The sequence below is a fragment of the Cebus imitator genome, unplaced genomic scaffold (genome assembly GCF_001604975.1).
Source record: "Cebus imitator isolate Cc_AM_T3 unplaced genomic scaffold, Cebus_imitator-1.0 Scaffold565, whole genome shotgun sequence".
Classification (NCBI taxonomy): domain Eukaryota; kingdom Metazoa; phylum Chordata; class Mammalia; order Primates; family Cebidae; genus Cebus; species Cebus imitator.
In genome coordinates this window covers 334050-359917 of record NW_016107880.1, presented here as the reverse complement: position 1 = coordinate 359917, position 25868 = coordinate 334050, and the positions used below count along the sequence as shown (strand labels likewise).

At 40.0% G+C, this 25868-nt stretch overlaps 1 protein-coding gene and 1 non-coding gene across 15 annotated transcripts in view; one reads left to right on the top strand and one right to left on the bottom strand.

Moving 5' to 3' along the window:
- DLGAP1 (DLG associated protein 1) overlaps nucleotides 1-25868 on the top strand; it is a 980899-nt gene that overhangs the window by 660513 nt on the left and 294518 nt on the right. For 11 of the 14 annotated variants that reach the window (XM_037734016.1, XM_037734015.1, XM_037734014.1 and 8 more), the window contains one exon: nucleotides 10545-10759. In XM_037734016.1, the coding sequence (XP_037589944.1) occupies nucleotides 10545-10759 (215 nt within the window). Of the gene's footprint in view, nucleotides 1-1200; nucleotides 1315-10544; nucleotides 10760-25868 lie in introns of all 14 variants that reach the window. The other 3 variants (XM_037734018.1, XM_017515910.2, XM_017515912.2) reach the window with 1 other exon arrangement.
- LOC119469076 lies at nucleotides 13408-13511 on the bottom strand. The gene has a single exon (XR_005197900.1). It is a non-coding gene; the product is annotated as a small nucleolar RNA U13 (small nucleolar RNA).

The following is a 25868-nucleotide window of genomic DNA, read 5'->3' as shown; positions in this document are numbered from 1 at the left end:
GCTACTCCTGAAATACATGGACCTCAAATTGGGGAGAAAGCTTTTCCCAAAGCAAAATTAGGGGGTTTGACTACAAGAACCAGAAGTGGAACTGGGGTAGCTAAACCCATATGTATGCACTACAGAAAAAATAGAGGGTGAATAATTAACAAAACTCATTTCTCTTCCTGTCCCTACATCATACTAGAATCTTAGTATCTTAGTTGCTATTTCTTGTAAAAAAAATTTTTGAGACAAGGTCTCACTGTGTTGCCCAGGCTAGTCTTGAACTCCTGGATTCAAGTGATCCTCTCCCCTCAGCCTCCCAAGTAGCTGGGACTACAGGTGCATTCTACCACGCCTAGCATCTTAGTTATTATTTCTTGATGTGATGTCACAAGGGCATCCTATCCATAGGTAGGGCCCCTTTTAATGTCATCCAGCACCATAGTAACATTTTCTATTAGTCTCCAAAGGCCCACGGCTCCCCATCCTTTGGGGACCGCAGACCTAGCCCCTCCGCCATTCCCCTGCAGGGCTGTTTATCAGTGGCATTTGTACCTCATACACATATATTCAACTTTTAAGGAACAGTTTCGCCACCAGGAAAGAGGATTTATGGGAAGAAACATCAAACCCAGTAAGAAATTCAGAGGTACTGAGATTTAATACTCGACTCAGCTTGACTTACTTAAAGCTGCTTTTTACTCGTTTCCTTCATCCATCCTCCAGATACACCTGATCCACTCAAAACATAAACTCCTTTAACACCAGAGACTGCGTTTTATAAGATGCTTTTGGTGTATTTACCCAGCCCCTGCTATGGTGCTAGGTACCCTGTAGATGCTATAAATGTTCGTGGGTAAGAATAATTCTATAGGGTCATGGTAAGCAAATTACCATTCTATGTCACTGTTTACAATGGTCTATTCTTTCAAGATCATTTTAAAATGTTATTTGGAAGAGCTGTGGCAAAGGGTATAAATTCTATTTAAAGAGGTAGGTATTTACTCTTAACCTTAAAAGGTAATTTTAAGCAATCTGAAACAAATTAAGTTTCCACCAGTTTTGGGCTTCCAGGGGAGTAAGAAAGGGCGGTTGCCAGGGAAATCTTCTCCTGATTGGGAAGCAACAATCATGCCGAGGGATCTGCACATTGCATAATTGTAATTTTCCTATTCTTGCTCTTTTTTTTTTTTTTTCTGTTTTTGCTATGAGAAGAGCAAGCTAAAAAGGCTAAAGGGACATTTAAGCCAAGTCGCATTTGTCAAGGTGAAAGCTGTGTGGAGCAGAAAAGCAGTTCTCCCAGCTGCAAAGAAGATGCAAAGAAATCGAGTGAGTAGGGAATCTGAGAGCCCACTAAAAGTGCTTAGAAGGCCAACACATTACAGCCATTTCTCTGAAAAGTTGTAGGCAGGAACCTAAAGTCCAGGGTGGAGCTTCTTACAAATGCTAACACGCTATTGGGATGCTTCAAGGATCCCAAAGCCATCCTTAAAGATGTGGCTGTCCTGCAAGTTTTCTAATCACCCACCCCCCCCCGACCCCAAATTGTTCATTTCTGTTTAAGCGGCAACTGCAAATAATACTTAAGGGAGCCCCGGACCAGGAAACAACAACACTGTTTCACTTCAGAATTAAGTATTTATTATTTTGAACCCTCTTTTAGCAGTGCTGGAAAATTACTGACACAAGAACATTCATGCTTATTTGAATGGTTACATTTCATTTTAAAAAAACAGTAGTGTTGAATGGGAGTATGTACCCCATTCTTCTTTTTTTTTTATTTGGTTCATTCACTTAATCATCACGGATTTATCAGAGGCAAGGTTATATTATGAAAAGCTTTGGTGTCAGACAAATGCACATTTCTACCAATTATTATGACCTTGGCCAAGTCATTTCATCTCTTTTTTTTTTTTTTTTTTTTTTTAACACAGAGTGTCACTCTGTCGGCCAGGCTGGAGTGTGGTGACATGATCATAGCTCACTGCGGCCTCAAACTCTTGGGTTCAAACAATCCTCTTGTCTCAGCCTTTCAAATAGCTAGAACTATATGCATACACCACCACACCAGCTACATTTAAAACTTTTTTTGTAGAGATGGGGCCTTGCTACCTTGTCCAGGCTGGTTTCAAACTCCTAGAATCAAGTGATCCTCCTGCCTCAGCCTCCCAAAATGTTAGGATTACAGGTGTGAGCCATTGCACCTGGCCATTTTGCCTTTTTGAATCTCAGCTTTGAAGCAGTAAAATGGAAATAGTAATGCCTATTTCATTAAACTGCTGGAAAGATTGAAATAAAGCAACATAGGTACTGCCCCTAGCTCATTGAGATTATTCCATAATTGTCAGATTATTTCATAAATGTCAGATGCCCAACTCTCCTTTCATAATATAGATTTTTCTCCTCCTATTTACCATTCCTCTTCAAGCACAGGAAAGGCCAAACAGGTTGACCCCTAAGTCAATGTCAAGCACCCTTATTTACCTGGTTGCTGTCATTGAAATACCTTGTGCTTGGGAAGGAATCAACAGCTGCTGAGGGGTAGCTGTGCAAATAGACACCATCACTGATGCCCACCATTCAGTCGCAACTTTTCCTGTTATTGTCTTTGTTTTCACTAAATCAACCAAATGCCTAAGTTCCTTCCTCCCAGTTCTTTGGTTCCTGATGAAATAGAACTTTGCTTTATGCACTCACACCCTTGAGTTCATCAGTTCTCCTCCCAAATTTCTGCAATCCAGAATAGCTCACAGAATTGCAGTGGCCTGCCTTTTGTGTATTTTCAGGACATATGCTCCATTTCAGCTGTCCCGGCTTTCTAAGTGTCTTCATTCCTTTTGTGGCTCTCAGATTTCCCCAAATCTCACGCATTCTCATTACTCCACACCTCACCATGCAACTTCCCATCCTGAGATAATCCACTCTCAAAAAGTCACGTGCACATGGCTTCATCTCGCAACCATCGTCTCTCAGACCATCATTGGCACAGACAATATCTATTTAGTTATACTTTGATAACTGCAGCCCAGCCAAAGCAGGGCACTCAAGCTAGATGCACTTGGGGAGAGACTTTTAAAACTAAGTGTTACCACATCTGATAATTTGTAATTTTTCTTTCAAGAGATTGTAACCCATTATTTGTTTGTTAATTTTTTTTCAGACAGACCTTAAAACACTATGACGTTATTTTCTTATCAGAAATGTGTACTTTGTACTTTATCAAAAATAACAATTGTTACTGAAAACACATGTCCAAAGACATATATGAATATGCTAGAAGCAGGCGGGAGAGATTCCTGAACTGTGAATGGTAGACCTCAGCTTGGGCACAGTGTCAACCTACCTACACTAGTTACTAATCTCTCTGGACCTCAGTTTCTCTATTTGACAAACTGAGGTTATAATATTTATTCTTCATATCCTTCATGATAGTTGTAAGGATCATGAGACATTATGTGAACTTACTGTTTTTTTCCAAAATCATGACATGATAAATGTAATTGTTATTAATTTGTTCACTACTAAATTTGAACATTGACAATTACGGCCGGGTGTGGTGGCTCACACCTGTAATCCCAGCACTTTGGGAGGCAGAGGCAGGTGGACCACCTGGGGTCAAGAGTTCAAGACCAGCCTGGCCAATATGGCAAAACACTGTCTCTGTTAAAAACACAAAAATTAGCTGGATGTGGTGGTGCACACCTGTAATCCCAACATACTTAGAGAATCACTTGAACCCATGAGGCAGAGGTTGCAGTGAGCCAAGATCGTGTCACTGTACTCCAGCCTGGGCAACAGAAAAAGACTCCATCTCAAAAAAAAAAAAAAAAAAAAAAAGTTTGACAATTACTATCCCAGAATAAATCCACTTCTTGTTTTTCCTTTCATACATATTTTAAAAGGGTTTTCAATTGATTCTAAGGGCCACAATTTCCACATTTTAGCATTTTGAATATTGGGATAAATCATATATTCTATGGAGTGTCAGAATGTAGTGATGATGTTTATTTCTTTCTTAGCGGCACAAAAAATATTGGGACAATTGCATTAGTATCTTAGATTCAGGAAAATGTAGTATTTTATCTTAGAGGAAAGCTGAAGGGTAGTAAAAGTAAGAGCACCTTGTCTATTCCAAATGGGAACTTTATTAACTAAGAGGGGATAGGACCCCCAAAAAAATCCACGAAATGTTCAAAACATTCAGAACAGAAGTTATTACCTTGAATCATACCATCTCTAAGTGTTCTCTATTAGAAAGATTTTTAAAGGACTCCTAACTTACTGTAGCTTTAGCTCCCAGACCTCCCAGAATTAGTGCAATTCTATCAACTGAGATTAGGAAAACCTAAAGTGGGGGAAAATGTCAGCACTAAAAGTTAGTCCACTTCCAAAGGTCCCAGCAAAGAGGCAAATACCTTTTTGTTCCTATGGGCCAACTTAGGAAAACCATTTTCTTACCATAAAAGAAATTCATATAATTTTGCAGATGATTTTATATGTAGTCCATTTGCATTTGTATTTTTTTTTTTTTTTTGAGACGGAGTTTTGCTCTTGTCACCCAGGCTGGAGTGCAATGGCGCGATCTCGGCTCACCACAACCTCTGTCTCCTGGGTTCATGCAATTCTTCTGCCTCAGCCTCCTGAGTAGCTGGGATTACAGGCACGTGCCACCATGCCCAGCTAATGTTTTGTATTTTTAGTAGAGACGGGGTTTCACCATGTTGACCAGGATGGTCTCGATCTCTTGACCTCGTGATCCACCCGCCTCGGCCTCCCAAAGTGCTGGGATTACAGGCTTGAGCCACCGCGCCCGGCGCATTTGTATTCTTATACTAGAATATATAGTAGATGTAAATATGGCAGCCTTCTAAAATGCCACTGCTTTTAATCCCCAAGATTTTTGTCATTGACCATATACCTTAAAAGTAGCCAAGAAGAAGGCCAGGTGTGGTGGCAGGTGCTGGCAGTCTGGCTATTCAGGACACTGGAGTGACAGGGTCACTTGACCCCAGGAGTTTGAGGAGCAGCCTGGGCAACAGAGCGAGACCTCATCTCTACAAAAATTGAAAAGAACCAATTGGAAGTGGAGAGAGACTATTTTTGCTCCTACCTTGCCAAAGAAAATTGAAAGTAGGCATCAGAATCTTGGAAAGCCAAAGTCATTATCAGAGTGTGTCTGTGTGCTCAGTAACGTGGCTGAGTGCCGTGGATAGTGCAGAACTCCCATCAAACAGAACTTTATTTTGCACTTCCTGTGTGCTTACGGACATTACCTCATTTCATCCGCACATAATTCTATGGGATAGGAAATGGAGACACAGGTAAGTTAATTAACTCACCCAAGGATGTACCGAGTAATTTACCCAGCAAAATTTCAAACCTGGAATTCAAGCTGGGGCAGTTTAATTGCAGAGACCACCCTCTAACCCTTTGGCAATATGGCTTCCCCTGATTTCAGGAAGCTTATGGAGTAGTTGGAGGGATGAAACAAAGGCAAAGAACAAGCGGTGTCCATAAAACACCATTTTGTGATTATTTAAGTACTCAGGATAATCATGTGGACCTAGGGTTGGCATACTTTCTCTGAGTCATATTGTCTCCATCACTGCTATAAAGCTCTGCTCTTGTAGCTCAAAGTCAGCCATAGATAACACCAAATGAATGGGCATGCTGTGTACCAATAAAACTTTAATAGACGATGAAACAGATTTACTCTGCAAGCTATATTCTGCTGACCCCTTATATAGATGGTACATGCTATAAATTTCATAAAGGAAAAGATTAATTTAGGGTGAAGCAGTTGGAAGGAGTTTTGGGAGAGCAGATTCAACTTTAAGGAAGACTTGAGATAGCTTGAGATGAGCTACGTGGCCTGACCCCTCTTGCTTCTATTCATGTCGCTACTCTCTTGCTCAATGCTCTCTGACCAGGCTAGCATTTTCATTCCCAGGGCTGGGATTACTCCATTTTTTTTTCTTACTCTAGATACCTTGTAGGGGTCAATCCTTCTGCCTGGAATCTCTTCCCCTTGATCCTTCCAAGGCCGGCTCTCTGGTCATCAAATCTCTCAGATGTTACTTCTTCGGGGGGCTTCACTGAAGGACAAGTTAAAGCAGCCCCCCTCCAGCTACCCTGGCACCTCGTCTTATTTCCTCAAAGAATTTGTGCTTTCTGAAATTATCTTCCTCATTTATCAGGTGCTTGTCTATTGTCAGTCTCTTCTAGCTCTCCTTCTAGAAATAAGTTACATGGAATGAGACCAACATTTGTATTATTGACTGGTGTATATTCCCAGCACTCAAACCATGGCTGGCAAATAAACAATTAAAAAAAAAAAAACCTGCAGAAGTAAAGGAATAAGGAACGGAGGCAGGAAGGGAGACAGAAAATATGAGCATGCCCCGTTAGGTAGTGTGTTATTTTTTCCTGTTCTATGACTTTATAGACTATCATCTTCATTAGAATGGCCCACCCTTCAGTACCCATGACATCATTTCAATTCAGAAAGCATCCTCATCCTGGCTGGACACAGTCGCTCACGCCTGTAATTCCAGCATTTTGGGAGGCCGAAGTGGGAGGATCACTTGAGGTCAGGAGTTCAAGACCAGCCTGACCAACATGGCAAAACTCTGTTTCTATAACAATGCAAAAATTAGCTGGATGTGGTGCCACATGCCTGTAATTCCAGCTACTCAGGAGGCTGAGGCAGGAGAATCACCCGAACCCAGGAAGTGGAGGTTGCAGTGAGCCCAGATCACACCACTGCACTCTAGCCCAAGCAGCAGAGCAAGGCCCTGTCTCAAAAAAAGAAAAAGCCTCCTTATCCTTATCCTGTTGTTAGAGGATGCTAGCACTTGATTATGGCCATTTCTTAGTCAAGGGCAAGTCTTCTGGTTTTCTGAATGATGACATGTGTTTTAAGTTACAGATGGGCTATCATTGAAATAGAAAATGCACACTAATCCTTCTCAAAAATTGGAGTGCTAATGTTTAAACATCATAATTAAAAAGCAATTAATCCTTTTTTCTCATCCATAACTACTGTAAAATCTAAAGTGTATTAGATTGCTTTTGTTATTATTTGTTTATGTTTGTTGGGTCCAACCCCCTCCTAAGCTGGTACACACAAGCAGGGCATCCTACCAGCCTGAAATTAATGAGGACCTGCCCTCTTTGCCTCTGCTCCAGTTTTCCCTTCTACCAAGACTTCCAGCTCCTGAAACTGCCACCACAGTAACAATGCAGGCTTTTCTGAGACAGCTGCAAGGTTATCTTTTTCTCTGGATTTTCCTAAATCTTTTCTCTCTTTGTAGCTGAAATGGAAAGACACAGCAACCCCTGCCCAGCTCACAGTAGCAAGTGAAGTCATATAATTCCCCTTTCTTGCCAATCAAAAGGGAGTAACATTTAACTCTTTGGGCCTGGTATGCTTACCGATTTATATGCTTTCTTCTAAAATTATCTACCTAAGCCATGTCTCCCTTTTGCTTTAACGCTTAAGAAATAAAAAATTCAAACTGACTTGATTATAATGTTAATGACCCTTACGGTACAGCAGTTGAATTTTTCTTCTCCAAGATCTCGATTTTCTGTCTTTACACTTTCCTTAGAACTGATTTCTGTATTATTTTACGTATAATCTTGTTGTATGCTACCTTTAGGTATATACATAATGTATTACTATTCAAATTCCACTCCAATGGAAGTCACTTCCACACAACTTCTTAGCTGCTATCATTTGAAAAGTATGATTAATTGAAAGATATACAAGTTAAATACTTCTCAGCTAGTTCTTTAAACAACAGTTACAGACTGTTTCTAGTACGAGCCCAAATTTCTACCATAAACTAACTGCGAAAAAGAATACCTGAACAAAATTTGTCCTGTTTTGTTGCATAAGCCATATGAGCTAATCAGTTTGTCATTAGTCTCTGACATATTCCAGAGAGCAATGCTTATGAACTTCACATCAGTATTCAGAAACAGCAATTGTGGGGTGCATCATCTATAACCCTCAGCTGTACCAAGTTAATTTTTTAAATGTAATTGCTAAGCCTATATGAGGCTCTGAACATGATCATATCTAGGCAGTGAGTCACCTGCCAATGCACGGAAAACAAGACTGTTCTCAGCATTTATAATTTTCTGAGAAATCTTTGTTGCTGTGGTGATTTTCATGTTTTTACCTAAAAAAGCAAAAGCATTACATTGTTACTAGCATAATTAATAAATGGCAAGTGTATGAAATGTGATGAGCATAAAGGCATCCCGGCTATAATTGCTCAGTTCTGCAGGCGCCACAAAGCACAGCCTAGAAAGACAAGCAGCAGCCAACAGTGGTCAACACAGGCCCCTAGGAACTGCCAGCCCCTTCTTAGCTGTAACTCTGGGCGAGCAACATAACTTCAGTGTCCTCATTTGTAAAATGAGAGTAATAATAATACCACCCGTCCGTTGTGTGGATCAAACGAGCTGACATTTATTAAGCACTTAGAACAGTGCCTGCACACAGGAGCACAATATAAAAATGTATTACATTAAATGAACATGCTGCAGAGTGATGCTTCGTCTTGGTTAGTACTTTTCAGAATTAGAATCTACAAACCACTATTTTCAAGTCCATGAATAGTAGCATTTCTTCAGTCTGAAGTTCTCAGTGAATTGAATCAGTTCTTCAATCTGAAGCGTGTAACTGTGTAACTTGCAAGTTATACAGGTAAATTAACAATTAAAAAGGAAAGAATTATGCTTTTTTAGTAGAACATCTATTCTCACTTCCTTAGAACCTATAATATTTAGAAATGTATGTCTGATATTTGTATGTTATTGTGGACAATTTCTCAACTCTTTAGGTTTCAACATGATATACTGTTAATCATAAAATTTTGGTTAATATAATTTTGATCTTAGGAGTTAATCATTTTGAACCCTAGGGCTGCCGTTTAGCTGTTTGTCATTTGGCAAGTTACTTACCTTCTCTGAGCTCCTGCTTCTCACCTGAGAGAAACAGAAAAATATGCACAGGCTGTTGTAATGATGAAATGAGATCTTGTTGGCAAATTTCTTTTTCGCAGAGTTAAATGTTAATAATGCAGTACCATGTTATTTTAATGCATAAGCAGTAAATCGTTAACATCAAAATATTAAAAGCCTTTTTATTTTCTCATTGCAAACCTGGCCAATTCCAGGGAGCCTTTCCTGGATTCTCCTTTCCCATCACCACGACTGCTAACTCTCATTTCTCTTTTCATCCCTGTTATGTATGTTGAGAGCAAGAACCAGCCTCCCCCTTTTTCAATCTCTTTTACTTAAGCCTCGTGCAGTGCTCTGTGCACAGTAGGATGTTTGCTATGTTACTTATTAATGGATACAAAGAATGGCTACTATGCATTTTTTTTCACCAAATGAATAAGGAATGAGATCTAGGTTGAGTTCATGTTGAAGTGGAAAATCTAAGAGGAACTTAATAGAAAGTCATGAAGACGGCCTCTAAAATGTAGTGCAATATTCTGCTGAACTCAGAAAACAATTATTGTAGAGAGAAAAAAGAGCAGTTCACTAACATTATTTTATTGTGGTACCCTCAGTTAGTGGCTTAGCGTAGGATCCAACAAAGCAAAAGGAAAGGAACAATTCAGACAAGCAGCAGCTATACCAGGTAAGTCGAGCAACCAGAAGGCCAAAAGGGAAGAAGCCTGCAAGAGGTGTTATTGGTATGTGTGTGTGTGCATGGTTATGCAGAGGCCAACAAAAATTAAAAGCAAGAAAATGCCATTATCTTCCATGAGGAGATCATGGAAACCTTTAGAGAGTGCTTTAAGCAGATCTATGGAAGCTGAATCCAAATGAAGAAAGATTCAGAAAGAATGAGTGATTTGGGAGTAAACGCAGCTGGCGGAGACCACTGGTTTAGGAAGAAGAGAGACTGGATATGAGATGGTAAAGTTGAAAGGCTCAGGGAAGGCATAAATCCATCCGAAAATGTTCCCGAATCTTAAATGACAATTGAAAACAAATCACTGAAAAGCTCAAATAAAATTGCTCTCCTTCTGACTCAGCTATCATCAGCATGAGAAAACTGAGATGCACAAATGAATCAAAGCCAATGGTTTTAATTTTTCATAATAAATGAGTCATGTTAAAGATTGAGAGACATGGACTTGTATGTCTTCAAAATATTTCTGAGCTCATTGCAATAAAATATTGTTATTGAAAGGCTAAGGTCTAAAGTTTCAGATAATTATATTACCAATATCCAGCATCATACCAAAAAAAGAAAACACTAAGTCTTATTTATACATTTTAAAATAACTAAGAGGATAATTGGAATGTTTATAACACAAAGAAATGACAAATGCTTGAAGTGATGGCTACCCCATTTACCCTGATGTGATTATTTCACATTGTATATCTGTATCAAAATAGCCCATGTACTCCATAAATATATACACTTACTGTATACTCATAAAAATTAGAAATGTTAAATTTAAAAAAAGGAAAAAGAAAAGAAAAAGATAGGATTTTATAAAAAGTGATTTATCTGTTTTCTGTCTGAATAGGTTCCTCAAGATGAATGGACAGGGTACACCCCTCGAGGTAAAGATGATGAAATTCCATGCCGAAGAATGCGGAGTGGCAGTTACATCAAGGCCATGGGGGATGAAGACAGTGGAGACTCAGACACAAGTCCCAAGCCTTCTCCCAAAGTTGCTGCACGGAGAGAAAGCTATCTCAAGGCTACTCAGCCATCCCTTACAGAACTCACCACACTCAAGTAAGTAATCTTAACCCTGCACTTCCCATAGTCCAGGTGCCTGTGTTATCACCGAGGCTCAGATGCTGCGGCTCCTAGAGTAAGAGGGGCAGAAACATCCTACAGGTGGAGCAGTGCAATACAGTGATTGTGACTTTAGATCTGATGTCTGTACCCCAGTGCCTTTGTAGAGAGGGGCAGCAGATGTGCTGATGAGGAATTCAGCTTATGATAAGAAGCAGAAACAATCCAATCTTTTCAGAAGCCATGCCGGATTTAAAACAATCCAGCATGGCTTCTGAAAAGAATTAAAATTTCTGGTCAATGAGAATATGCATATATCCCAATCCTTGAACATTTGCTCAGGCACAAAGTACACACAAGAACTTTTTCTTAAGACTCCTGAATTTTTCAGATAATTGACTAACATAATAGAGGAAATTTTCTTAGAGAAGCTTATAGAACATGGCCATGCTTGAAAATTGGATATGTGAAGGTTCTTGACATACATTTTTAAACGTGGGCACTCCATAACGTATTACAATTTGAATGCCTTAAAAATGTTTTGTTTTGAAAAACGTTAAGTACAGTCATACAGCATTTAATGATGGGGTTACATTCTGAGAACTGCATTATTAAGCTATTTCACTGTGCAAACATCGTAGAGTACCCTTACACAAACCTAGATGGTCTAGCCCACTACACACTTAGGCTATACGGTGTGGTCTATTGCTCCTAAGCTACAAACCTGTGCGGCAAATTACTGTACTGAATGCTGTGGGCAACTCTCAGACAAGGATATTTGTTTATCGAAATATATCCGAATATAGAAAACTACAGTAAAAATACATTATTATAATCTTATGGGACCACCATATTATATGCATCATTGACTGAAATGTTGTTATGCAGCTTATGGCTATAGTCCTTAATTGTATTTGTGCCATTTGTAAACAAAGAACGGAGCTACACGAAACCACTGAAACTGATTATTTTAAGCAAGACCTGATTTAATTCTAAATGCTGTTTATAGACAGGAAATTCTTTAGAGTCTTGAAATGTAGAAACAGAATTCCGTTTGGACCTGGAAAATATATTACAGATAATTAGTATTTTTAAGTGCTTTGATTTCCTATTTTGATGAAATAAACATTACTATTCATGAATTTATATTATGTTGTTAAATAAAATATTAAAAGACAAAATAAATAAAACAAAAAATCAAAGCAGTTAAGGAAAACAAACCCAATTATTAATCAAGAGCACTGAAAAGCAGCTGACTGCTGTGTGATGGGAATTTATTTAAATAGCAGAGTATGTTGTATTTTAAAGAATCAGACAGAGAAAGCCTCTCATGAATTATTTTTCAAGGATTCATGTGGAATGATTCTGGATCATTTTAATCAAAAATTAATACCAATGCATCAGTAAATTAAGCCAAGAAAAAAAAAAACCCTCTTCTTTCCTTCTTTGGCTTCCAGTTGCCCTTCCTCTTTGCCTTTATTACTACCTGCGTTCATTTTCAAGAATTGTCAGAACAAAGTACCACAAACTTGGTGGCTTGATTAGATCTACAAAGACCCTGTTTCCAAATAAGGTAACATTCATGGGTAGTAGGAGTTAGGACTTCAATATATCTATTTGGAGAACAGAATTCAACCCAAAACATTGCCACATAAGGTAAAAAAAAAAAAAAAAAAAAAAAAAAAAAAAAAAAAAAAAAAAAAAAAAAAAAGATCATGGAAATAAAAAATAGAAACAAGTCTTCACTGCACTTTGGCACACCTAGCAGAAGCTCAGAAAATTAAATGAAATGAACTGGATTTGTAATAAAACCAGTGGACCAAGGTGATATAAAATGAGGGAGACCAAGGACCCTTCTGAAAAAATACCTTCTATGGACCTCTCCACTAGGCACAATGCTAGGTAGTCATAGCTGTGGGATTAGCATCTTTCAGAAGATGCAAGAAAAGGTTTGCAAAGCAAGAAAATCACTTAAACCAGCAACCCCCAGAGTTCCTTCCACCTCCTGAGTATCCTGTTAGGTTGTCATGAGGTTGCAATGGTCACATTCGTGGAGTGACACTTTGGGTCTTGGGTGATAAGATACAGGAATTGCTCTTGTCCACAGCAATACCCAGGTAACAGGAGAACAGAAAGACACAGAGCCTTGAGGAAGATAATCAGAGTGCTCTGAGGAGACTGAGGACAGGGGTAAAGGGTAGGGGCTGAAATCAACGTCACAGTTGTGCCCGGGCTACTCTTAGAGCTTCAGGATGTGGAGGATCACTCTGAAGTCATGGAAACTTTTTCTCATTTGCCTTCTTCACAATATGACCCTCCTCTAATATCCTGGACCATATTTTTATGCCCACCATGTATTTCTTTTACTGCTCAGACATTTTCAGAGCAGAAAGAGGCAAACATGCAGATGACTGCTAGGCTGATGGGAGAGGGTCAACTCATTCAGATGGTGAAATTGTTGAACCAGATATGAGTTAGTGATTGCTATTTCCTCCCTCCATACTTACGGAAATTCAAAATGGTGATAAACGGACAGGGGACACCTACTAAACTGAAAACATTTTACTTGGGATGGAGTTTCCCCAAACCATCTCTGTTGTCTCCTATTCTTTGGCAGGAAAGAGAACTTTTTTTCCCTGTGTTTATGTAAGATGGATAATGTGCCAACATCATAACAAGGTTTGAAGGAAGCCCAGTTCATATATTAGCCTGAAAACTCAATCATCATGATTACAATCCACAAAAGGATCACAAGAGAACCTCAGACAACCATCCAAACACATCTCCCCTCCCTGTGCTACCATCACATCCCCTAGAATCATTTCTCATAGTTCTTTCCTCCATGCGTTTCACACTCACTATTTTATGAGTTCCCTTTGTCATTACAGTCTACGCATTAATCCTCCATCGTTTTCAACTGCATACAGTTGTTAGTGACCTCTAGCTGAACCAGATTGGCCAGGCACAGTGGCTTACACCTGTAGTCCCAGCACTTTGGGAGGCTCGGGTGGGCGGATTGCTTGGGCCCAGGAGCTCGAGATAAGCCTGGGCAACATGGCAAAACCCCATCTCTACAAAAAATACAAAAATTAGCTGGGTGTGGTGGCGTACACCTGTAGTCCCAGCTACTTGGGAGGCTGAGGTGGGAGGATCACTTGAACCCAGGAAGTCAAGGCTGCAGTGAGCCATGATTGAGTGACTGCACCCCAGCCTGGGCAACAGAGAGAGACCCTGTCTCAAAATTAATTAATTTATTTATAGTTTAACCAGATCGAAAGAGATACAAAAGAAAAAAAAGGAAAATATACTATGGAGGCTAAAATTCAGACATGACATGACTCATAATCAATTCTGTCTTTCATTCCTTGATGTTTTGACTGCGGATCATTATTTTTCTAGAAGTTTGAAGGATTGAGTCCCTTATGAGAAAAAAGATCCCCATATCCTGAAATTCTAGTTCCTCAAAAAAGAAAACTATATTTATGTTCCTACTTCTTTGACATTTAAGTCGATTTTTTTTTCCTCCTTCCTCCTCAGCAATTCACAGCTTTAGGGATGAATCATAGCCCTGAACCAAGATAACTAAAATTAGGCAAGTGAGATTGGGGCAACATTTTGTTTGAGGCTTTCAACTCCCATCTTCTCTCAGAAATGTTGGAGAGAAGGCACTCCTACACTTTCTTACATTGTTTTTCTCTTTTCTTATCTATTTTCCAAAGGCATCTTGAGGGTTTATTTATGTGGGTGGTTTTTCATCAGCTGCTTAGTGTTAGTTATTGTGTCCTCAAACATATAAGGCCCAAGGTCAGTTAAACATTCTGGTGTTAGCAGTAGTTTTGAGACAATGAAGTCCATCTTTGGACCAGCAAAACCCCTCCTATAGCTACTCTTGGAAAACTATTGTTTCAGTCACTCTCTTCTCTTATTTCACAGCTATTAACAAATCACTCCACCTCATCACTAGCTTTTCCTTCTTCCTTGCTTTTTAGCTGACAATAACTTTGAAAAGGCATATCACCCAAGAATATTAGTATTTTCAAAATAACGCCTTTGAATGTTTAACAGTAAATTTCCTGCAAGTAGAGGAGACATTTAGGGGCCAGAGTTCCTTCAAAGTGTTTCATTGCAGCCTGGTACTGATGAAGAACTTAAGTCTCTTACTTGGAGCTGCATTTATTCTAGAACTGAGACTACTGCCTGCTACCATGATTAGTTAAAACTAAGTCCAAATCCCATCTGGGACTTGTATTCAATACACTGCAGAAAGAACGTTTTAAAAATTGTACTGAGTGTCATTTAAAAGATTCTGAAGTTAAATTCAAATATCTATAAATCCTACCTGAATAATACTTTAAACCTGAATAATACTTTAAAGTGTCTCAAGACTTCATCTCTTTATCCAAGCACTAAGAAAAATTATTCCTCTGGAAGAATTAGTCTTTAACATTACAGACTTTGAAACTCCTCTGAAATTGGGGAGAAGGATCCCAGGCTGTTGCAAGAAAGACAGTGAGCGTCTAGCAATTTTGATAAAGTGTCTATCAAAAGGCTTCAGGAAGATTTATTTTCAATTCTAAATGCCTCAAAGGCAAATAGTTTTTTGTTTTCAGGATGGTTCATCCTCTTCGTCTTCATTTTTTCCCCCAGCACTGAACCTTTTGTTTTTGTTTTAGATGAATTGGAAAAATTTTAATTTAAAATTTGAAAAATACTAAGTAGCTGTGTGCCTTTTGACAACTAGATTACTGTCTCTGAACCGCCTCATAAATGAGAGTCTCAGTTTCTTAGCATGGATGGCACCACTTAGGTGGCTCTCCCTACAACTCCTCCCACCCCCAAGCCTGTGGCAGACAGCATTAGCCAGTCCCAGCACTGATGGATCCCATCAACCTACCCACTGAGAACACAGTGAGCCCCTGAACCAGTCTCAGTGCAGTGCTCCAGCTACCATGATTCATCAACCTAATATAGCCCACAGGTGCTATCCTCAGTCTACATGAAATGTCTCCCAGGAACCTTTCAGGGCTGACATGTATAATTGTAAGAACGAGGCACGGTAGAGTGGCAGTTCACTGTTTAAAGACAAAAGTAAGTAGTATTAGTAAAGAAAATAATTTGAGAAGAGGTAGATGGAGTGTTCTTCAACTTTAATTCTGGGTATTTTAAATGCATCGATTTCTACCTGAGGAACACAAAACCGTAGCCTCTTGCTGGAGTCTCTTTTTTTATTGTTTATCTTGCATGTTTTTTCCCCTTTTTTCCTCCTAGACACACTGTGTCTTTGCCTGTTCCTCACGTCATACATACCTCTCCTACCTACCGACTGCTCCTTGTTCTCCTTTCCTTGCTAGAGAAAGAGGGAGATGGGATGAAGATGGGAGCATCGCTGTTTTTCTTCAAAGATGTGAACTGTATTGTGAACGTAGCAGTTTGTATCATCCCATCTCTAAGTAGTATTAAATGCCTCTGTTTTGCCTAAATGCTTTTTCTTTTTTTTTTTTTTTTTTGAGACGCAGTTTCGCTCTTGTTACCCAGGCTGGAGTACAATGGCGCAATCCCGGCTCACCGCAACCTCCGCCTCCTGGGTTCAAGCAATTCTCCTGCCTCAGCCTCCCGAGTAGCTGGGACGATAGGCGTGTGCCACCATGCTCAGCTAATTTTTGTATTTTTAGTAGAGATGGGGTTTCACCATGTTGACCAGGATGGTCTCTATCTCTTGACCTCGTGATCCACCCGCCTCGGCCTCCCAAAGTGCTAGGATTACAGCCGCCTAAATGCTTTTTCATTCCTCTCCTACCTATTCCTCCTTATCATTGTAACGTATAATAGCAAATGCTCCTCACAAAATAGGGAGAACAAGAAAACACAACCTGTCACTATGAAATTGTGAATTATGCCCTCAGAGATCAGTGACATAAACTCAGGGTTGTGTCCCATTCTTCCCTGACTGTAATACTTTCTTCTATTATCCTCTATCCTTCTAACCCCCACTCCCACTTTCCAAAATAAGAAGAAATGCAAAACGTTTAAAACAAGGAAAGATGGCCAGGCCCAGTGCCTCACAGCCTGTAATCCCAGCACTTTGGGAGGCCAAGGAAGGTGGATCACAAGGTCAGGAGTTCAAGACCAGCCTGGCCAAGATGGTGAAATTCCATCTCTACTAAAAATACAAAAACATCAGCCAGGCATGGTGGGTGCATCTGTAATCCCAGCTACTTGGGAGGCTGAAGCAGAGAATTGCTTCAACCCAGGAGGCACAGGTTGCAATGGGGCAAGATTGTGCTACTGCACTCCAGCCTGGTGAGAGAGCTAGACTCTGCCAAAAAACAAAAAAAAAAACAAAAAACAAAACAGGCAAAGTCATTCTTGCTAACAGACAAATTATCACTTGCTCATCTACAAATTATCTAAATACCTTTCAAATCTTTTTTAGAAATAAGCTTGATTTAAAAAAAAAAAAAAAAAAAAACACCTAATACAAGCAATCACCTATTATATTCAATCCCAGATCACCACTCCTAGTTTTTAAAAAAATGTTCCTTCACTGGGATATGAATGCCCTCCTCCAAATGATGTGGGCATGTGTGAGTATTATAGTCTGTACCAAATCCTGGTCTCTTGCTATATAATTACTCTTTAGAAAAGCTTGTGTTGAAAGGAAGCCTGCATAGACTGAAAAGTCTTTACAATGATCATGACTACAGAGAAGAGAGAACTCCTTGTGTGTCTTTAAGGGAGGCGAAAGAATAAAAGAAAGTCCAGATACTTTCAAGAGAGAAGGAAAGGAAACATTTTTAAAAGTAAGAATCAGGGGTTGGGGGAGGGAGAGCATCAGGATAAATAGCTAATGCATGCTGGGCTTAACACCTAGGTGTTGGGTTGACAGGTGCAGTGAATCACCATGGCACACATTTACCTGTGGAACAAATGCACATTACCTATGCACATCCTGCACATGTATCCCAAAACTTAAAATAATTTTTTTAAAAGTAGGAGGGATATTTACATTTTAACCAGGTTCTAAGTGCCTGACTGCATGCTATGGGCTTTACATACATGTGTTTTCTTTTGATCATCACAACTCTATGCGTGCAACTTTGCCCATTTTACAAATGACAAATTTGGTTCTCAGAGAGATTAAATAGCCTTTTTAAGGTTACCTGTCAATCAAATGTCAGCGCTAAGATTTGAGCCCAGTGTTGAAGGCAGAAAAGATAAAAAGCTAGATGGAAAGTTGAACTTACTAAGACTGCAATGATGAGCTATTTGAAAGATGTTTAATAATGGCGGGCAAAGGAAGATCAGCTGGATGAGGACAACTGAGAAGTGGACCCAGAAAAACAGACATTCAAAACAGATTATGAGAGAGAAGGATGGATTTGAAAGGGTGTCAGAAGCCTGCAATGAAGTGAATTCTGAGTGGAAAGTGTAAACCTCAGACATGCAGCTGAAACAGGAAGGATCTTGAGAACATCTTAACTCAGGCTTAGCCTGGGGGGCAGGAAAGACGGACCAGTGACCAAAAGATCGGAGCCACCAAAGACATTGGCTGACAGAGAACACAGGAAGAAGGGACGGCCTCTTAGGAGCCTGGGTTCAGCTCTATGCAGACTAATACAGTGATGAATCCTGGACCTGTATCCGTTCTGTGGCTTGCTGTGTGTAACCTGAACCTTCAAAGGATGGCAGACCAGGTTTGCACCCTTGACAGCTGGCTTCAAGGGGCTATATAAACAAAGCCCTAAGACAGCAGAGAGAGGGGAGGAAAGGAAGGCCCTGGCTGAGGGTTCTGGAAACAAAGACTCCCCACTTCCTTTAGGTAGTGCTGATCTGAGATGCTGCCCACTGTCTTTCTAGGAAGACTTCTTTTCGCAGAGAGCCTCAAAATTCCTTTGTCTTGTCTGCCTGCCACCTGCCATTTCTTCCATTTAACATCTATGCTCCTGTTAAAGTGCAGACAACGAGGTAAAGAGAACACCTGAATTACAATAAGAAATTATATTCATGCAATCACTCACTCACTCATTTATTCATGCAACAAACATTCAGTGCCCTTAATAATTTAAGTACTGTGTGCATCATTTACACCTTGGTTTCAATACATTCACTAAATGCTTTACACACACACACACACACACACACACACACACAAACACACACACACAAGTCTAAGAATGACAAAAGCAGGCACTGCGAAGGAGAAAGGAACCTAAAATTCAGAGGTTGGTGTTGTTAAAGTTGATAGTGTTGGTCAGAATTATTTTCTGATGAGAAAAATCTACATTACCTGGCATAGGAAAGGGCTGTGGTTTTTTGTTTTTGTTTTGTTTGGTTTATGGTTACTATTTGGTCGGCATAGTTCATTATTAGGTTTACTTTTGCTGTATCATTTATTATTAAAGAAATTCTTCTTATGCATGCAGATGGCAGGACATTTTGCAGGAATGAGAAAGCTTCTTTAAAAGGAAGCCTAGGCAGACATATTAGGAGCTGCCTCTAACCCTTTTTAGAAGCAGGCTGGGTGTACGTCCTAAATAAATGCATCTTTACAGAAGATGCATTTGAAATAGCAAAACCATCAACATTCCTATCTATAAACCAGGTGGAAATGAGATGAAAACTGTAGGCCAAGGAATTTAGGTTAGCTACAAGGAGGAACTTCTAAGTGCAAAGTTATTAATTATCAAATCGATTAATTTGGAAATTGTTAGAGAAACATTCCAAGGCCTCTTTTGAAACAAGCCAAGTTACATTTTTCTGAGAACTTTGATAATTCTGCTTCAGCAAGATAGACAAAATATCCATATATGATCTTTCCAGCCTAAGGAGTCAGATCCAGCATAAGATCTGCAGCATCATCTGATCGTGTGCATTGATCTTGTATGTTCAAGCTAAGAGTGCAGGAAGAAGAGATCTCCAGGCACTCACATAATGCAGTACTCCCTAAATATATTACTTCTCTTCCTGACATTTCTCTTTCTATCAGTGGAATGACCATTTTTTAAATACAGTCTTGAAACTTTGCAGCTCACCTCTTACCTCTTCCAGCTTTAGGGCTTTACTGTTTTTCACTTGAGTGACTGCAATAGACCAATTTGTCTTGCTGCCCCAACCTCTGCTCCAGCTCCTTCTCTAGACTTTCTACCAGGTTGCTAAAAAGTTATCTCTGAATCCCATTTTGTCTAGGCACAAAGTCCCAAATGGAGCATTCAAAAGTGTCACAGTAAGACTCCATTTTCCTTTGAGATCTTCTTTCTTGCTATTCCCTTACAAGCATAGAACACTTGTATGGGAAGTAACATCAAGCCACTTCAACAAGCCACTGATTGTTCAAGGGTAATTATGCAGATTCAAGAGTGTGTAGGGCTCAGTGTCGTGTAGCGCTTAGCACAGTCCCTGGAACATGGTAGTTCCTCCATGTATGTTAGCTATCACCATCATTATTATCGGTTTTGGCCACCTACTATGTGCTAAGCATTGGGATATATTGTAGTGGTCAGGATTCCCAGTTCAACAGAACTTATGATCTAATGGGGGAGAAGATGAGAAGAAAGTCTCCGTTCTTTTAAATTTTCCTCTCAAATTTAACCTCTGGCTTCGGCCATTATTTCTTCCTTCTAAGAATTTCTGAAGCATTGTGTTAGCATTTCTCAAGGTAATATAGTCTTCTTAAGCACTGGTTTATTTTCTCTGTCCCTTGTGTAGAAGGAGATTCAATGCTGTCTGAAAGAATGTTTTTGAAGCAGTTGGCATAGAGTCTCACCCCAGAGGGGATGCTGACCAAATGCTAATGCAACATTACACAATCCCTTTATGCCTAATGTGCCCTGAACAGCAACCTCCATGAGTAGCTTTAACATGCAGTGGTTGAGTTGAGTTGCCATCTCACATCTGCCCAGCATCCTTTGACTATGTCTGGGTTCTCTCCAATTCTTCCCCCACCCTCTGCTTCTGAATCTGTGGTTCTCTGAAAAACTCCCTGTTCCTTCTCAACCCTGCTTTGCATTGCCAGCCCACCTGGAGGCTGGGAGCTCAGTCTGGCAGGTACACATTAACATTTTAAAAATATCCATGCAGCCGTCCCTAGTATTGTTATCCACTTTGAACATTAGCATATTCCCTTCAGTTCATCTGGGGAATCCCAGTTCTTTCTAGTTCTATGAGGGGCCAGGGAGCACCAGCATTAACTAGTCCTTTTGAAATTGGGAAGGGTCCTCTTCAATGATCACATTAACTACTCCAACATTCTTTAAAAATTATTTGTGGCTGGGTGTGCTGGCCCACACCTGTAATCCCAGCACTTTGGGAGGCTGGGGCAGGTGGATCACTTGAGGCCGTGAGTTCAAGACCAGCCTGACCAACATGACAAAACCCCATTTGTACTAAAAATACAAAAATTAGCTGGGCGTGTTAGCACGCACCTGTGATCCCAGCTACTCAGGAGGCTGAATCACTTGAACCTGGGAAACGGAGGTTGTAGTGAACCAAGATCTTGCCACTGCACTTCAGCCTGGGCGACAGAGGCAGACTCTGTCTCAAAATATATGAATTTTGAGGTTCACTGCAACCTCCACCTTCATATATATATATATATATACATGAACCCACATAAACGAATGAGGAGGAAATATTTATCCTGATAGCTAGTTATATTTTAATTTTCTTCCAAGCCGATTTTTTAAGATAAATAATTGTAAATAACAGTTATCAAATAGCGTTTTTAGTACATCTCATAAGATCCTCCCAATGGTGTCAGAAGAAATTTAGATTTGATTTTTAACGAACATTTTACTGATACACCAAGGCTTTCTCATGGTTGTGAGCCTCATGACGCAGAGCCTGGGTCTTCAGCTCCAGCCCTCCACTTTCCCTCCAACTTCTCCTCCCACGGACTCACAGAACTCTGAGGACTTTTCCCTGAACAATCTGGGGACTCTTTCCACCATCTGGACACAGTTCTTGACTTCCAGCTCAGAACCTTCTTTTAGTTCTTCGGACCACACCTCTTTCCAGAAACAGCAGAGCTGAGAACTCTCGGAACAGATCCAGGTTACCAACTGCATATGAAATTACCACCACCTTGGCAGCGTCATTCCTGTGCCAGATTTCAAGAGAGATTGACATTGCTGTGGGTACAGCGCCTGAGAAGATTGGCCTGATCCTGGGGTGTGTGCCTTCAGAGCCTGGGTTTGAAAAGCCAAGTTGGGACCACTTTCCGTTATCATTGCCTTCTCCACTCAGTGCAGAGATTGTGTTGGAGTGAGAGAAGCTGGAGATGAAGCTAGCCAGCCATGCTCATCTAGCCTGAGACTGCGTTTCTTCACTGAAAGGAGCCACTTCACGATGCTGGGCAGGGTCCAGTCATCCGATGAAAGCCAATGGGGGACATCTCCTCCCAACACTGTATTGAGTTTTGTCATTCTGGGAGCCTGACATTGGCCATGATGGGAAAATTTACACCATGGAAATCAACATTCTCTACAAGAGCTTCTTCCTCCCAAAAAGTCAGGTTCTAAACATTTACCACTTTACCAACGCATTATCTTGGTGTAGCCTTTCTTCAGAGATAGAATAAAACAAAAATCTTAGAAGCAAAACCAGAAGGAACCGCAGGGATGATTCCAACTCTTTTATTACGATGAGGATATGGAGGACCCAAGGAAAGATGTGCCTCACTTAGGCTCTTCAGCAAGGTTTAGGACCCAAGTCATCTCAACCAAGATTTCTTTCCAGAGGAATCAAAGTTTTCAAGCTGCTAACTGTCCTGAGGGAGACAAGAGAGCTATAAGGCTCTGTCTCCACTGCACATCAATGATTAAGTGCCCCCAAGAGCAATGAAAACAATTTTGTATAATTGTTTGTAAGTTTTGAAATTACGTTATATATGTACTTCTAACTAAAAGTGCTATATTTTTTCAAAAAGTAGAAAAATTAATATGGAATGAAAAGAGGAAGAGATGTCTTCATGAAAAAGAAAGGATTCCATCTGGAATCTGAATAATCACTGAGAGGCAACAGACTAGGGAGGAGGAATTTTGTCTGAGCATAAAGAAATTAAACTGACTAATGCATTAGAAGAGCGTTTAAAACTGGCAGACCATCTTTGGATAGAAAGTGAGAACTTTTTTGAGTAAGATTCTTAAATATCCAGAGAATTCATTTTGTTTTATACAGCGAGCAATAGGAAACCACTGATAGCCGAGCCAGAGAATGAAGTGATATAAATGTTGTTTTAGAAAGATGGCCTGTGTGGCCTGGCATGGTGGCTCACACCTCTAATCCCAGCACTTTGGGAGGCCAAGGTGGGCAGATCATGAGGTCAGGAGTTCGAGACCAGCCTGGCTAATAAGGTGAAACCCCGTCTCTACTAAAAATACAAAAATTAGCCAGGTGTATGGCAAGGAGACTGAGGCAGAAGAACCGCTTGAACCCAAGAGGTGGAAGTTGCAGTGAGCCGAGATCTCGCCACTGCACTCCAGCTGGGCAACAGAGCAAGACTCCATCAGAAAAGAAAAGAAAAGAGAAAGATGGCCTGCATCGTGTGGAGGTTTTTTTCTCGTTTAGATGAAAGTATATTTTGTATTATTTACATGAGTAGATATGTATGGAAGGGTATCTTCTAACATCTTAGCAGTCGTTCTCATGAAGAGGCTCTGGGTGATTTTTGCTATATTTCTTGGGCTTTTCTCTTACTTTTTTCTTTTGGCTTCCTTCTTTGTTTTTCTTGTTTTTGGAATATACCTAATTTTAACCTCCCAAAAAATCACCCTGAAGAATAACAATGACAAACACTTAGAAGCACTCCCTGTATGCCAGACACAATGCCCATTATAACTATTAGTACCTACAAGACAAGAATTGTTATTAACTGAGTTGTACAAGGAGGAAACTGGGGCACATACATTTAATTGACTTTCCAAAGGTCACAGAACTAGAAGTGTCGCAGCCAGGATTTGAACCCAGAGCCCACGTCTTTAAGCACTATACTAGCCTGCCTCTAGATGAGAGAGAGAGAGAGAGACAAATTGGAGACAGACAGAAAGTTGTGCTGCTCCAGAAAAAGAATGGTAGATGCCGAGATTGGGATGGTACCAGAAAGGGCTGATATACGAAGTTACACAAATAAATAAGGACACCAAAAATCAAAAGCCAAACAAGGACAGGTCCCCTCCAAATCTCATGTTGAAATGTAATCCCCAGTGTTGGAGGCAGAGCCTGGTGGAAGGTGTTTGGGTCGTGCGGGCGGGTCCCTAACTAATGGCTTGGTGCTGCCCTCGTGATCACGACTGAGTTCTCACTTTGACTTCGTGCGCGATCTGGTTGTTTAAGGGCGTGGCACCTCCCCACCCTCTTGCTGTCTTGCTCTCACCATGTACCATGCTGGCATCCAGTCACCTTCAGCCATGATTGTAAGCTTCCTAAAGACTCAATAGAAGCAGATACCAGCAAAATACCAGTAACTCTATAGAGTTTACGCTATAGAGTTTACCAGCAGATACCAGGAAACTCTATAGAGTTTCCTTCCTATAAACTCTATAGAATCATGAGCTAGTGAAAACCCTTTTCTTTATAAATTACCCGACTTCAAGTATTTCTTTCTAGTGACCCCAAAACAGCCTAATACAACAGGTCAAATCTCCTTGTTTCCTGCTGTTTTGTCTTGCTTGCTGTAGCAATACACTAGACCCCAATATACACCATACCTACATATGTCTCTTTTTTATTTAGGAATAATGGGAAGATTTCCTTTCCTATTATTACAAAATATAATACTCATAAAAATTTTAACAGCACCAAGAAATATTTTAATAATGTATAAAAGTCTCCCTCCCCTCTTCATTCTCTTTTTATCCCTCCATAGAGGGAAGAATTCTGTTTCTTATGAATCTTCTCAGCAGTGTTCTAGGCATATATTATATGTACCCATGTCTAAACTTTCTTTATACATACTGTTCTACAATTTGCTCTTTTCACTTGAAATTAGGTCTTAAACATTGTTTTATATAAATGCTTGTAGGTTAACCACATTCTTTTTAACAACGGCAAAGTATTCCATTGTAAGCCTGTACTATAATTTATACAACCACTTCCCTCGTTGAATGGGTAATATTCTTTATGCAAAGCAATAGAAGACAAAAAGGCTTAGTTATAACAAAAAGAGATATTCACAACATATCAGCATGGTCATAGGAGTACAGGCCTTGGGCTAGAATGCAGGAATTAGCTAAAAGTGTAAAAGTAACTTCAATAAACATGAAGGCTTAGCATCTCAAAGCACTTGATCATTTAAAGAAAATGAAAATGGAGCAAAAAGCAGGATATAAAGTGAAATGTGTTCCCAGCCACCACAATAGGAAAGTATAATCATGAAACCCACTGTTTCAATTCCCTGCTGGCAAGACTGTGATCTGAGACTATGGCACTGGGGGTTGAATATAAGACATCTACCCATGGGAAGAACAATCCAGGGCCATTTTCAAAATAGGTGGATTTTTTGTTTGTTTTTTGATTTTTTTTTAACTTACAGTTGTGGTAATATTTGATCAACAGAATTTTCCAGCTTCTTTTCCTTTTTGAATATTTTGAGATTGACTTCATTATTCAGAGGATAGGTTAAGATCGTCCTCATTTCTTTTTCCTTGGCTGTCTTAAAGAAAACAATCATCCCAGGTAGAGGACTATTAGCGGGAGTGAGGAGTGATCCTTGGGGAAAAATTTTTAGGTGTTTTGTTTTGTTTTGAATTAGGTAAATCCATTAACTGCCTGCACTCCTCAGCCCTCACTCCTCACACCTTCCCTGAGTTTATTTAAGTGGTTGCCCATAGCAACCACCCACACTTGAAGTAGCTGAGCTGAGCATTGCAGGGAAACAGCTTGGCAAGCCTCTGTCTAGCTCCAGTGATCATTCACTGTGCCCTGGAGGTAACAATATAAAATTTAAATGATAATTTAAAAATATTAACAACGGTTGTGGGTTTCCTGTATTTAAAAAAAAAAAAAAAAGGCACTACGTTTTTTAAGTGACATGGTAAAACAGGGGCTGCTGGTCACCCTCAATACCATCGGAAATGGAATAATTTCAGGAATGAGAGAAACACTGTGAAGA